We start from the raw sequence: 13,421 nt of genomic DNA, 5'->3' as shown, positions 1-13,421 counted from the left end.
CTTCTGATCTCCTATCCTCTTCATGCCTGCACTCATGATGGTTGGGATCCCTACCCTCAAGCCTTCATCTTTTCTAATTCTTAATATTTTCCACCACCCATATGAGTCTGCATAAGATTTGACAATCAGCCAGTTTGGAGAGCTTGGCCTGAGGCTTGTTCCTGAAATATAACCTTGGATTCAGGGATTGTTCAAGTTCTATAATTGTTTGCCAAATTGTTTGTTGCTTTGAGTGTTTTATACTAATAAACAGATTGTGAGACACCCTCTGTTAAGACAGGAAATATGTAGTACTCACGAGTGAGTCTTCCAGAAATGGATTCATTCATTTGACAAATATAAATTAAATGCCTATTATGTACCATGTACCTATTCTGAATACAGAGAACAGAACAGTGAATATAACAGACAAAAATCCATGCTTTTATTGAATTGGCTTTCTATTGGATGAGAAAATAAAAAAGATTATTTTATTTAACCCTCAAAATATTCATAGAATGTTACCATTATCTCTTAAAAAAAAACTGAAACGCAAATAGATCAAATTATTTGTCCAGGGCTACATGGTCAATAAATGGTAACTGGTTCCTAAGCATTTGTCCTAGAAGGGAATATAGCTATAGAGTTAACAGCAGATAGAAGACAAAAAGTTGGAAAAAGAGACTGAGGGAAAAAATGGCTGAAGGATGAAGTCCAACGTAGAAACAACATAAGGAAAGAAACTATGATAAAATGGAATGGACTGAAAACTTCAATAAAGAATCAGAAGGAAATGCTGGAAATCAAAAATACTACAACAAAAAGGAAAAATGCCTTTGATGGACTCATCAACAGACTGGACATGACAAAGAAAGAATCAGTGAACCTAAAAAAAATGGCAATAGAAGTTTCTAAAAGTAAATTACAAAGATAGAATAAGAACAAAAAATACTATACAGAATGTTCAAGAAATTTGTGGCTATTATAAAAGCTGTAAGATACATGTAATAAAAAATACCAGAAGGAGAAATGATAGTCCTTAAACCACAAATACAGGAAGATCAGAGAACACCAAGGATAATTACCAAAAAATGTATACCCCGGCATATTGCATTCAATGGCAAAAAAATAGGAGACAAAGAAAATTTTGAAAGAAGCCAGAGAGAAACAATGACCTGGAGGGTCAGATCTAAATTTAGAATTCTGTCTACAAATACCTGGTCACTGATCTAAGGGCTGACCTCTTTTGTTCCTCTCCAGATCTCTTCCCACACCACTGGGAGTATTTATCGGATATGTGTAGAAACTTTTGCCTTTCCCATCATGCACCCTTCACATTCTTTTCAAATTGTCCCTTCTGCCTTCCTTGGTCTCCAATTCAATAAATATGCAATGGGAAAAGTCCTGCTTGTCTGAAAAAGCCTTGGTTCTATTTGAGCAAAATATTTCAAGAGTGATGAATAGGAGGGCCATGGGCTCAAATAAATTTACTGTCCTGGACCCTGCAGACTCTCTGCCTTTTGAAGAGAACTTGGTTGGAGAGGGGCCAGAATGGACTCTCTATAGTGTGGTACCCTGGGAAAGGGCCCTATTGTCTACACCCCAGGGCATCTCAGATGAATGGCATAGGTAATCGTGGCAAGGGACGTGTTGATAGTACACTGAGTCAAACACTAGTTTGAGATTTGGGAGATTGTGAGAGGCTAGGAAATGTGGGCAGTGGTTATAGACAGATTGTACAATAATTTCCATTGTCAAAGGGAGGCTACTTAAGATAGAAGACAAGCGAAGTCACTTTAGAGATTTTAGAAAAAGTGAGAAGTTTGAAATTGTCTTTGGGAGACAAACATAGCAAGATGGCCAAGGTATTTGAAGTGAAAATGTGAGTTTGTGACCCAATTTGCTCTATTTGGTTGTCTTCTCCAGCAATTCTCAGCTGCTTAAAGATAGATATTGTCTTATTCTTTAAAACAGTATCCACTCAGATTTGTTTAACTTTATTGGCAAGAATATTCCAATGTTGTTTAAAAACAATCTTGGTTTTAGTTTTGCCTCTGCTACTAACTTGGGCAAGTCATTTAATATCTGTGGGGATCAGGTAATTCATAGTAAAAGGGTAGTTGGGGGAAGACACCTAAATCCCTAAATCACTGCCATCTAATCCATTTTCCTCTATTCTCAGTGATTTTAAAAAAATTCATGTGAGGCACTTCACAGCAAAGCTGTTATCATATATAATGTGCAGTCCCTTTCTTTGGGTTTTATGGAACCACCCATGACAAGTGCTAGCAGCACACATTGCTGTACATTATCTTGTATTAGGAATGCAGCATGAATGTCAGATGTCATCCAACCCTTGATCAGCAATGTACAGCAGCATTAATTACTGGAAATTTTCCCTTACATGGAGCTGAAACCTCAGTTCCCCATAATTTCTGCATATTTGGTTTAGTTTTAGAACAGATCTGGATTGTGTTTATATGACAGTCCTATAAGGCATGTTCACTCAAGCTTCCATTTCTTCTGGCTAGACAGGTCCCAGTTTTTCTGCCTCTTTCCTGATATGGGATTGTGTGCCATCACTAACACTGATCATTACCACTACTGATGACTAACATAGTGATTAAGAGCAATGGAATTGTGAGGATGGAATACATGTTTTCATACTATGGTTCTGCCATCGGCTGACTGTGTATATTGGATGTGTTCTGTTTGTCCCCAGGTTTAATCTTCATCCTTATTCACCCTGCTCTGTTGACAGATGGATGACTTGCATGAGCATAAGTCAGTCCCCATGTTCTCTGTTTTTCAGCTGAATTTGGCCAGCAGAAATTCCAGGCAGATATGAGAGGGAGAGAATTGAGATTAAGGTGACTTTTCAAAGCCTAGCTAACACCCTCATATGATTGCCTGAATCTATGTGCCCTTTTATGAAAAACTGTGGGGCCTGTCAAAGCCTTCAACCCTACAAGACTCTACAAATGGCTTCTTGTCACTACTCCCTTGGTGGCCACCTTTGGACCAGGAGATAGTACTGGCTTCCATATCTCTAGCCCAAGTTTATGGCATTATCTCTCTGATTCCACCATATTTCTCATCTACCTCTTTAAGTAATCAATTTGTAATAAATGCTTCTGAATTTACATGAGTATATAACTTTGGACAAGTCACTGAGGCTTCAGAAGTTTCTTCCTTGTCAAATGAACATAGTATCACCCATTCACAATCCCTTATTCACAAATCTGAAAAACAAGATCTGAAAGTCAAAAGGGATGTTATAACTTGTCAACTTCAGTCCTTTATAGTTTTTTTAAATAGTTTCTCATTTGTGTGAATTTCATTTTTTACTGTAGAAATTAATGTCTTTGAATATGGGTTAGCACTCCCCATCATAGTTGGAGTGTTTAGTATAAATAGTAATTTCATCATATTATTTTTTTGAAATCTAAGGAGTTGTCTATTTTGATCATTTCTTTCTTAAAAACCTTCATACAAGGCATATGGATTCATAGCACCTACATTACAGAATTTTTAAAGTGATATACAAAAATACATGTAGTTCTAAACATGATGTCTTGTTTCTGATAAGAATTTAATGAATGTTGACTTCTCACTCTCCTTCAGTGGGTTTTATTATTTTTAATATAGTTTCATATAAGTTTTTATATTAGGTTTTAGTTTGTATTTTGTTCTTTTAATTTCTGAATAATAACTGAGATTTTATAGAAAAAAAACTCACCAAAAATATAAAAGGCCATGGGCCACCCCAAAGATTCACAGATGACTCCAGTCACAAGCATGACAATGAAGGGTCCCAGTATAAGCCCTAGTGAGAAGGCACAAACAACATTCTTAATTAATTAAGGCATCTGAATGGAGATATAAGGAGCCTCACTGAACAATTTTCTGTGAAATAAATTTGTATAGCATAACACTGATCAGAAGAAAATTGTAACATATTTTCTTCTCTCTCTTTTTCTCTATTCTTTGGAATAAGGATGCTCCTTCTCCATTCTAGAAGACTTTCTCATCATCAAAACAAGAATGCTGAAATAGATTATTTCCATAGACCTTGACAGTTCAAAACATATGTTTATTTTGGCTCTCAGGAAGAAGGTGATACCATGAGATGAAAATAGTATTCAAACATTCTAAGCTCTTAAGTCTTTACCTGATGTACTCATAGAAAGAAGTCGGCCTCGTTCCAAGGGAGGACCCCATTTGACCCATATTGTATCCTGAGCTGTTCCTAATGTTCCCTGAAATGAGGAAGATTGGAACATTTAATCTCTGATAGTTTCTGTGAATTTGAACTCTGTTCAGTTTTTGCATTCTCTTGATACCTGGGCTATTCCCTGGCCTACGCGACACACAATGACCCAAATTTCTCCGACTTCAGCTGACAGTGGGAGAAGCAGACTGAACAGAGAGCTGAGACACAGTGCAGAGCCAATCATTTTCTTTGTAGAGTATACTCCAACAAAATATCCAACAGGAAGTTGAATGAAGAATAAGCCATAGAACATGGAACTTAAGATGATGCCTTGAGTATCAGGGCTCCAGTTATACACGGGGTTCTGAAAGAAAAAGGGAGATATATCTAACCACTCTGCATATGGGAAATTTTGTGTGATATTCAGGGATTCAGGGAAACTGGTCTTCTGGCTCATTACATGTAAAGTAGCCCCCCTTTGCTAATATGTTTTTGTCACAGGACCTTCTTTATCCCTTTATAATATCATTTTTCATATGTATTTGCATTTTACCATTGGTGTCTTCAACTATAATGTAAAGTTCTCACAGCCAAGGGCATCTGCATCTCCAGTACTTGTCACAGCAGAGACATTGAATACCTGTTTCTTGAATGTGGCTAAACTGCATGTGAACTCTCCTGCATAGTACTACATATACTGCAGTCATTGATTCCCTCTTGTCTCTTCTCTTTCTCTAATTCCTCCATGAATTTTAAGCTTATTCACAAAACCAGTTTCACCCACATATATACAGCTCCTTGAGAAAAAAGTGGTGACAAAGAAGATCAAGCCATGAAGAATTCTTAATTTAAGTTGTGGAAATAACTGCATGGCACATAAAGAAAAAAAAAGAAAGGAAAAGAAAAGAAAAGGCCATTTTCTCTGTGATGGGCTCCAACGTGGCATGTTTTTCCTAAGTATTAGTGAATTTGGTCATTCCTAGGTTGGGGAGTCGGTGGGGTTTCTGTAAGTTCTTTTTTTAAAAACATTATTAAAGACTGATAAATTCTGAACATTTAGTTTATTGTTGAGACTATGAGGATACCCTTGAACTCATTAAACAGGACGAAATCTTAATGGTAGTAGGGAAAGGGATAAAGCTTTGTTTGATGTCTCTAAGTCCCATTCTCTAAACTTTCTGTGTTAGTTGCATAATGAGGAGAAACATATTAAGAAATGAAGTTTTTTTTTTTTTTTCCAGGATAGAGAGTGAGTGTGCACAGTGCCATTTTGTTTGAATATTAAATAAATAACTAGGAAGCCATGTGTTTGTTCAGTTAAAAGATCAATCTTAGACAAACTAAATTTAACAGTTGTACAAAGTTGCACAAAGCATAATTCATGAATGGGACAGTCCCTGATCCAGAATTGGTTCAGAGAGGTCCAGCGCAGCTTCATGGTCAGAGAAGATTTATAAAGGAAAGCAATATAACATAATGAACTCAGGTGTAGAAACAGCTGGATTGGTTTCAGCTCTCGGTTTGCTTTTGTCGAACATGGTCTGAACAGTTTTGGTGCCTTTGATCAACTGAAATTCAGTGATTGGCACAAGAGTAGGTTACAGTCTACACATTCAGGCTGGTTACAATTCACTACAAAGAAACCCCTAGGCTGAACTTAAAATACGTAAAAAGATAGCTTTTGGCAAAACTTAACAGTTCTCATAACGATTATCTTGTCCCTTTATTCCTCTTTTTTTCTCATCTTTTCAATTCCCTGTCATCTTATGGCTGTGGCCTCTAGTTGGTGATATCTCTCTTGTATGGGAATGGACTTGAATGGAGAGATCTTAGAGGAATGTCGCTCTGAGGATATCAAATAATAGCCAGTGAAGCCCATGGATATAGTAGTCAGGTGGCCAGGGAAGTTCCAGATCTTTTCCACTGAGGCAAAAGGGTCCCAGAGGATGAGGCAGAGTACTCTGACATTTTTTTCTTTCTTAAAGAAAGAAAGTACCAAGGAGATTAATACTCGTCCTTACCAATATCAGGCATGCCAGCAGACATTTGTTCAATTCTTCCTGTGCAGTACATATGAACAAATCATTCAAAATCTTTGGTAGTTTTTTAATAGCTTAAAGCCATTACTCTTCATAACAGAGTATAGAAAAAGAACCCACCAAAGTTGGTCTAAAACCCCTGAACTCAGACTGAAACTACCCACATGAGAAAGACGAAATCTGTTTATATTTTCCTATTCAATGCATTACCTAATTGCTATTGAACAAAATATTCCATATATAAATGTATAAATGACCCCATAAAAATCTTAGAACTCCATCTATCTATCTATCTAACTACACACACATATTTGTATGAGTCATATAATTGAATAAAAAATATATAATATCTTAATAGATAAAATGGATCAAGGGCATCAACAGATAACTTATAAGAGAAAAAATTTAAATGATCAATAAACATAAGCAATGGAAATTTAAAAATATGTAATATCAGTTTTAAAGTTATGACAATTTCTAACTATCATATTAGTCAATTTTAAATAGAATAATGATATACACTTTTTGATTTTGATGACAGAGGGACGGTTGACTACAGAGTATTACTCACCCTTTTTCTCATCTTGCTTCCTCTTCTTTTATATACTTGATGTCTTTATTGTGGTAAAGTGTCTCTTGGTGTCTATTCTTCCTTGTTTTTCTTGTTATTTTGTCTCATTTTCTAAAATGTACTGGTTTACTTTTTCATAATCCTTTATTTTCAGGTTTCTTTTTTTTTTTTAATTAATCTGCTGTCTGAGTGTAGCCTCTTGTCTGGCAACATCTGCTATAAATACTTACAGATACTGTTCTATAGTTTCCTCCCATAATGATAATTGCTTCACTAACTTTTATGTTCACTTGGTAATGAAATATTACAATTTAGATCTGCTTTGTATAAATAATTTTCTCGTGAGTTTTTCTATTTTAGAATAATTATTCATTCTATTTCTTCATTTTTTTCATCCAGTGTCTTCATACAGCAGTAAACCAAATTGTTGCAGTAAGTTCTATGACTGGAGCAGAGTGGTGGCAGGGCAGAATGTGGTAGAGAAATCTTCCAAGCTCCATAGGACAAGAGCTCTTAGCTTTTTTGCTACAGTGAAGGATCTAACTTACACACCCCTTTAAGTAGTCATTTTTGTAGAAAATGGGGTTCTCAATATTTAAACCAAAGCAATAAAATACCACAAATATTTAAGACTGTAATTCCAGAAAACACTTGTGAAGAAACAGATTTTAACAGATTTTTGGTAATTGACACAGTAAACTATAGATATATTACATATACATTTGTAAAACTATAACCACAATCAAAATTGCAAACATATTTTTCACCTCCAAAAGTTTCTTCTTACACTTTTTGTAATTTCTCTCACCTGCCTCTCCACTACCCCTGATCTACTGCCTGTGACTTGAATTTAACTTTTATTTTCTAGAATTTTTATGTAGCTGGGTCCTATAGTATGTACCTTATTTTTTGTTGTTGTTTAGCTTATTTCATTCAGCATAACAGTTTTCGATGTTCTGTGTGTCAATAGTTAAATCCATTGTAGTGCAAAGTGTATCCATTTTATGAATGTGCCATAGTTTGTTCATTCATTCACTTATTGCCGGACATTTAGGTTGTTTCCAGTTTTGTGTCTATTAGAAATAAAACTACTGTGAACAAGTCTCTGTTTAAATATATACTTTTATTTCTCTTCAGTAAATACCTAGTAGTGGATCAAGTCTATCATATAGTAAGTATAACCTTAATGTTTTGTGAAATAACAAAATGCAGTATATCTGGTAATATTTCTTGCTATAATTTCACTTTGCCTGAAATAAATGTAGCTATTCCAGTTTTGTTTTTTTTTTTTTCATAATTAGCATTTTCAGGTTCCATAGAGTTTGCATCTTCCTTCTTCCCATTACTTTTAAACTGATACTTTATATATTAAGAGGATTTTTTGTAGATAGCATATTTGGGAGTCTTTTTTAAAAAATCAAATTTGATAATCTTTAACTTTTAATTGGTGTGTTTAATATTCACATAAAAGTATTCATCAATATAGTTGTTACCATCTTGTAACAGTTCTTGTGTGGCAAGCCTGCTGGCAATAAATTTCAAGATTTGGTGGGCCTTTTTGGTTTGTTTTCATTTTTGTTTTTTGTCTGAAAAACCCTTTATTGCCTTTCACTTTTGAGTATAATTTTACCGAATATAAAATTCTTTGTGGTATTTTTTTTTACAACACATTCAAGAGTGCACACTTGTCTTTCTATTTGCATGCTTTCTGATAAGAAGTCTGCTATAATTCTTATTTTTGTTTCTCTGTAAAATATGTCTAGATGGTTTTTCTTTTTGATTGTTTTTCTTTTGGGTAGTTATCCTGTTTGGTGGCCACTAAGATTCTTGGACCTGTGGATTGGTGCCTGCCATTAATTTTGGAAGTTCTCAGTTATTTTTTAACTTTTTTCTTCTATTCTCTTTGGCATTCCAATCATGAACATGTTACTTTTTTTCCTTTGTTTTTAGCTTGGGAAGCCTCTATAAACCTACCATCATGCTCACTTATTTATTTATTTTTTTCAGTTTTATTGGTCTACCATGGTGCTCATCAAAAGCATTCTTTATATTTCTGTTATAGTTTCTCTAATTTCTAGTCTTTCCTTTTTATATGTAGTTTTCATCTCTTTACTAATATTATCAACCTTATATTGAATGTTGCCTAATTTTTCCACTAGCATTTAACATATTAATTATAGTTATTTTACATTCCCTGTCCTGGAATTCCTATATATGTGTCATATCTGACCTGACTCTAGTGATTACATTAAAAAATCAAAGTGCAGTACACTGAATACAGAATATTATCTTTAATGTAAAATAAAGTGGACACAACTAAATATGTTTATATTTGCTTTTATATTTTTATAGGAACTTAGAGAGAATATAGTGAAAAAAATATTCTACCCATTGTTCTCATTTGTTCCTACATCTGCATTTCCTGACAGATAACTCATTACCTTCCAAGGGGAAACTAATAAAACATTTAAATATATTGCTTGTTTGAAAACTTAAATAAAAAATACAGTCTCTTTAACTTCCACTTCTAGTTTAAAGTCCCCCTCCCCTTTTTTTCTTATCCAAATTCCTTGATTATAAAGAATCTCTAGCTCGTGGGTTTTATTATTCTTCCCATACAAGGATTCACACAACAAGTCCTTCAGAAATATTGAGGCATACTTACATCATGGGACATGTTTATTTAAGTCTACTGGCAAGGTAGATGAAGACTTGAGCTTATTTTTTCTAATTATTATTGTGATTTAAATAATTTTCAATTTCTACACAAATGAGTCAGCAAGACAGGATTTTAAACTTTTGACTGTTTGCAATATTTATGATATACCTTTATATTATCCAGGAGTTTCTTAGTGGAGGTGTTAGGGAAATCATGTGGATTCGTGCTGTTCACCATGACTACCATCGTGAGGCTCAGACACAGGCGCTGTGCCATAATTATAACATTACAGCAGTGCAGGAGAAAAGACAATCCATAACGAAAGGAACAAAAACCTAAAATTAAGAAGTTGTATAGAAAGTCTCAATTGTTAACACAGATGAGATTAAAAATACTTTAATTTATAAGGGACATTTAGAAATGTGGAGCTTTAGATATTGTTTAAAATTTTATTGTTCCTAATGGTTTTTGATAAATGATTATACAATAGAAAAATACACGACTGATATAATTATCCTAAAATGTAATTCCAACTAAAATGTGCAGAGAATTAAGGCAGTCTTCCAAGTACTTTGGCTATCTATTTTAAAGGGACTCGTTACAAATATTTTGGGTTACTCTTGGAATGAGTTCCTTTACTAACATAAAAAAGACATGTTACTTCATGAAAACTCTTTATTTTCCAAACTGATAAGAATTTACTAGTTGAGAAACTCTTATGTACATATTGCAGAGAAAAGTTGCATTTAAAATAAGCAGTACTTAGCTTAATATTTGCCTAAATTACTGGGAGAAAGTACACATACACCACTGGCTGAAATCTTGGAGGGTAATCTTAGAATTCTGCCTACTACGGTCTACACTCTGGTCCCCAAATATCTTGTTTATCCCACATGCAAAGCACATTCACCCCACCCCAAGCTTCCCAATTCCCTCATCTTACTACATGATCAACTCAAGTTCAAAAATCTCATCAAAACCTCAATAGCACAAATTCCAAAACTCACCATCTAAATTAGGTATATAGATGAGGTTCCTAGGAGTAATCCAGTCTACAATATAATTTCTATCTGTAGACTTGGGAAACTAAAGGGATAAGCTATACGCCCCTAACACTCTCACTATATAATGATAAAACAGGTGTAGAATAAAGCTACAGACAAATCTGTTTCTCTTTTTTTTTTTTTGAGTTGGAGTCTCACTCTGTCACCCAGACTAGAGTGCAGTGGCCGCTCCTGGCCACTACAGCCTGGACCTGCTGGGTTCCAGCAATCCTTCCACTTCAGCCTTCCAAGTAGCTGGAACTACAGGTGCGCGCTACCATGCCCAGCTAATTTTTTATTTATTGTGGAGATGAGGTCTCGCCAAGCTGCCCAGGCGGGTCTTGAACCCACGGACTCAGGCAATTCACTCACCTCAGCCTCCCAAAGCACGGGATTACAGGCTGAGCCACCAAGCCCGGCTGACAAATCTGTTTCATAAGAGAAAATGGAGGAGAAAAATGAGTCATAGATCCAACAGTTTTGCTTTTAGCCAGTCAAATGTTGATTTTTTTCATAAGGTTTAGAGATAATCCTGTGGCTCTGGTTTCTGTCCTCCGTGTTCATGGTTTAACCCAAAAGTATAACTAAGGCCTACAATCTTGGGAGCTGTCCTAGAATCTTATCTATTGCACATAAATAGTTAACTAAAATTTATATGGCAAATAAATGTTAAACTCATAAAAAGATATTTCTATATCTATTGAGATGATCATACAGTTTTCCTCTTTTAATTAATTTGGGTGGAATGGCATATATATATTTGAGGCTATCTTATCAGGTACATAAATATTTTATATCATCAAGTTGAACTGAATTTTTATATTATTTTGAAATACTCTTAGAGATTGTTTCAAATAGTAAAATGTCTTAACCAAATTAGATGACTATAAAACAGTGACTAGTTAACTAAATTAAAATATATCCATCCATACTAAAGTCATTTTCAGCTGTGAAAACTGCTAAGGACACTATATAAAAATATGGAATACTCTTTAGATACACTGTTAAATGAAAAAAAGCATTAGTACTCGAGAAATAGTTGACTAGATTTATGAACTGAGCTTCCATTGGAAACAGATAAGAATATTAGATAAAATATGATTAAAATAACCATTTAATAAATATCATGGATGATTTAAAATGAAAGATAAACTATTTAGGCTAAGGGCTTAGTGAAAATAGCCTCATCAAAACATAAGGTGAGCATTGAAGGCAGATATTTCTCTGTGGACTTTTGATTTTGAGATTTTTGCCTTTCTAGGGCATGAGGAAGATAGGAGTTAAGTACCAAAGTTTTAGCATTGGAAAGGCATAGTAGTAGACCTTCTTGAAAAATACTTAGATGCCAAAGATTTTCTGGGCCAATGAAGGATGAAGGACCCTCTCAGGGAACAGACAAAAAGATCTGCCCTGTGTGAACCTTATAGCTGAACAGAAGGAAAAGAAAGAATGCTCCTGAGAAATTTAATCATCAGTCAGCCTTTCCTTTAATTTGCAGTCTAAACTCAAGGTCTCTGGGTCCTCTGAAAAACATCTCAAACCATACACACACACCGAGAATGGTTTGCTCTGCACCTTTTAAACACAGCCCTCAGATATCAAAGGGAATTGAATGGATAGCATATAGATGGAAAAGCAAACCTCACCATGTGCAGAGTAAAGACTTGTTGTCTTTGTCATTTAGAAATGACCTTTCAAATTTTGCTCATTTCTCTCTTCCACATTGTGTCAAGGAGTCCATGAATTATATCTCGATAAGTCTTGAATTAAAAAGGAAACCACAAGGGGAATTCTAAAGTGCTGAGACTGAGTAACAGTAAGAATACCGTGCTTCAAACTCATGGACAAAGTAGAATGTGCATCTCTAAATATATTTACCAGAAAAGAAGAGGAAACTCAAAACTTGGAAGCGGAACAAATTAACAAGCCCCAAAAGTATAAAAAGCAGTAAAAGCTAAGCATAAGGGCAAAAGTCAATGATATATAGAAAAAATAAATATACATACATTTGAAGATAAAGAGGAAAATATAAAAATAATTAAATATCTAAATTAATACAAGAAAAGATATAAAATTCAATAAAGAAGAAATCTTTACACAAATTAAAAGAAGCATATAATCTCTTATTTACCCTTTATTCTGGGTTTTTGTCCCCTATATTACGGATATAACTCTAAGCCAACAGCAATAATTTTATTGTCTTTTTCCTGCCCTGCCTAAAATAAACAGCTTCGCCTTAAAAATGTTTGATATCCAAGAATACAGTGACTCAAGAACAGTCATCCTGCCTCACTTTCTTTTACAAATCTCCTTCTCTTTGAGATGGAATCAAGCTAGTCCACTTTTTCTGATATTTTCCACCAAGTGATAAACTGACAGGTGTACAAAAATAGAAATAATTTAAAATTTGAGCAACCATGGTACATATTTAGGTCTTTTCTGATGGAAAGCCATAGCAGGGCTGGTTTTTTCCACCTTCTTTCCTGAACATTTCTAAGATTCCTTATGTGTTTCACTGGAAAAAATCTTTCAAATGGAATCGGTAATGTCATATTTAAAAAGGAGAAATACTTTATAATGGAACTAAAAGTAAAGCACTACCTTTTTGGGGAAGGACCTGGTTGTCCATTTGCATACAAGGCTGAAGTTGCTTCTCTTCCTGAAGGGGTTAGTCTGCATCCACTGTGAGTGCAAAACACATTGATGTCAGCAAAATGTAGGGAGGCAACTGATCACACGCCACCCAGTACTCCCCCCTGATTTAAAACCCTAAAGGGAAACTGGCTGCATCATACCACTGCACTTTCAAGCCCATTATGTGCTTTATTTGAAATTTCACTTTTATTATCTTTTTAGTTGATTAAAAACATGTGGAAATCCTGAAAACTCTAGAAAACAAACAAAAAACCCTGCCGAG

At 34.7% G+C, this 13,421-nt stretch overlaps 1 protein-coding gene across 1 annotated transcript in view; it reads right to left on the bottom strand.

Annotated features, from left to right (window-relative positions):
- Window positions 1-13,139, bottom strand: part of SLC17A1 (solute carrier family 17 member 1) — a 36,511-nt gene extending 23,372 nt beyond the window's left edge. Inside the window, exons 1-5 of the mRNA XM_008073509.1 lie at window positions 13,106-13,139; window positions 9,630-9,796; window positions 4,323-4,556; window positions 4,151-4,238; window positions 3,719-3,805 (exon numbers count right to left, since the gene is read on the bottom strand). Of these exons, the coding sequence (XP_008071700.1) occupies window positions 3,719-3,805; window positions 4,151-4,238; window positions 4,323-4,556; window positions 9,630-9,796; window positions 13,106-13,139 (610 nt within the window). The remainder of the gene's footprint in view (window positions 1-3,718; window positions 3,806-4,150; window positions 4,239-4,322; window positions 4,557-9,629; window positions 9,797-13,105) is intronic.
- Between the last annotated feature and the right edge of the window lie 282 nt (window positions 13,140-13,421).

Source organism: Carlito syrichta, unplaced genomic scaffold (assembly GCF_000164805.1).
Source record: "Carlito syrichta isolate Samal-C Ts95f unplaced genomic scaffold, Tarsius_syrichta-2.0.1 Scaffold315921, whole genome shotgun sequence".
NCBI classification, from domain to species: domain Eukaryota; kingdom Metazoa; phylum Chordata; class Mammalia; order Primates; family Tarsiidae; genus Carlito; species Carlito syrichta.
The sequence above is the reverse complement of the archived record's forward strand: the minus strand, read 5'-3'. Positions and strand labels throughout refer to the sequence as shown.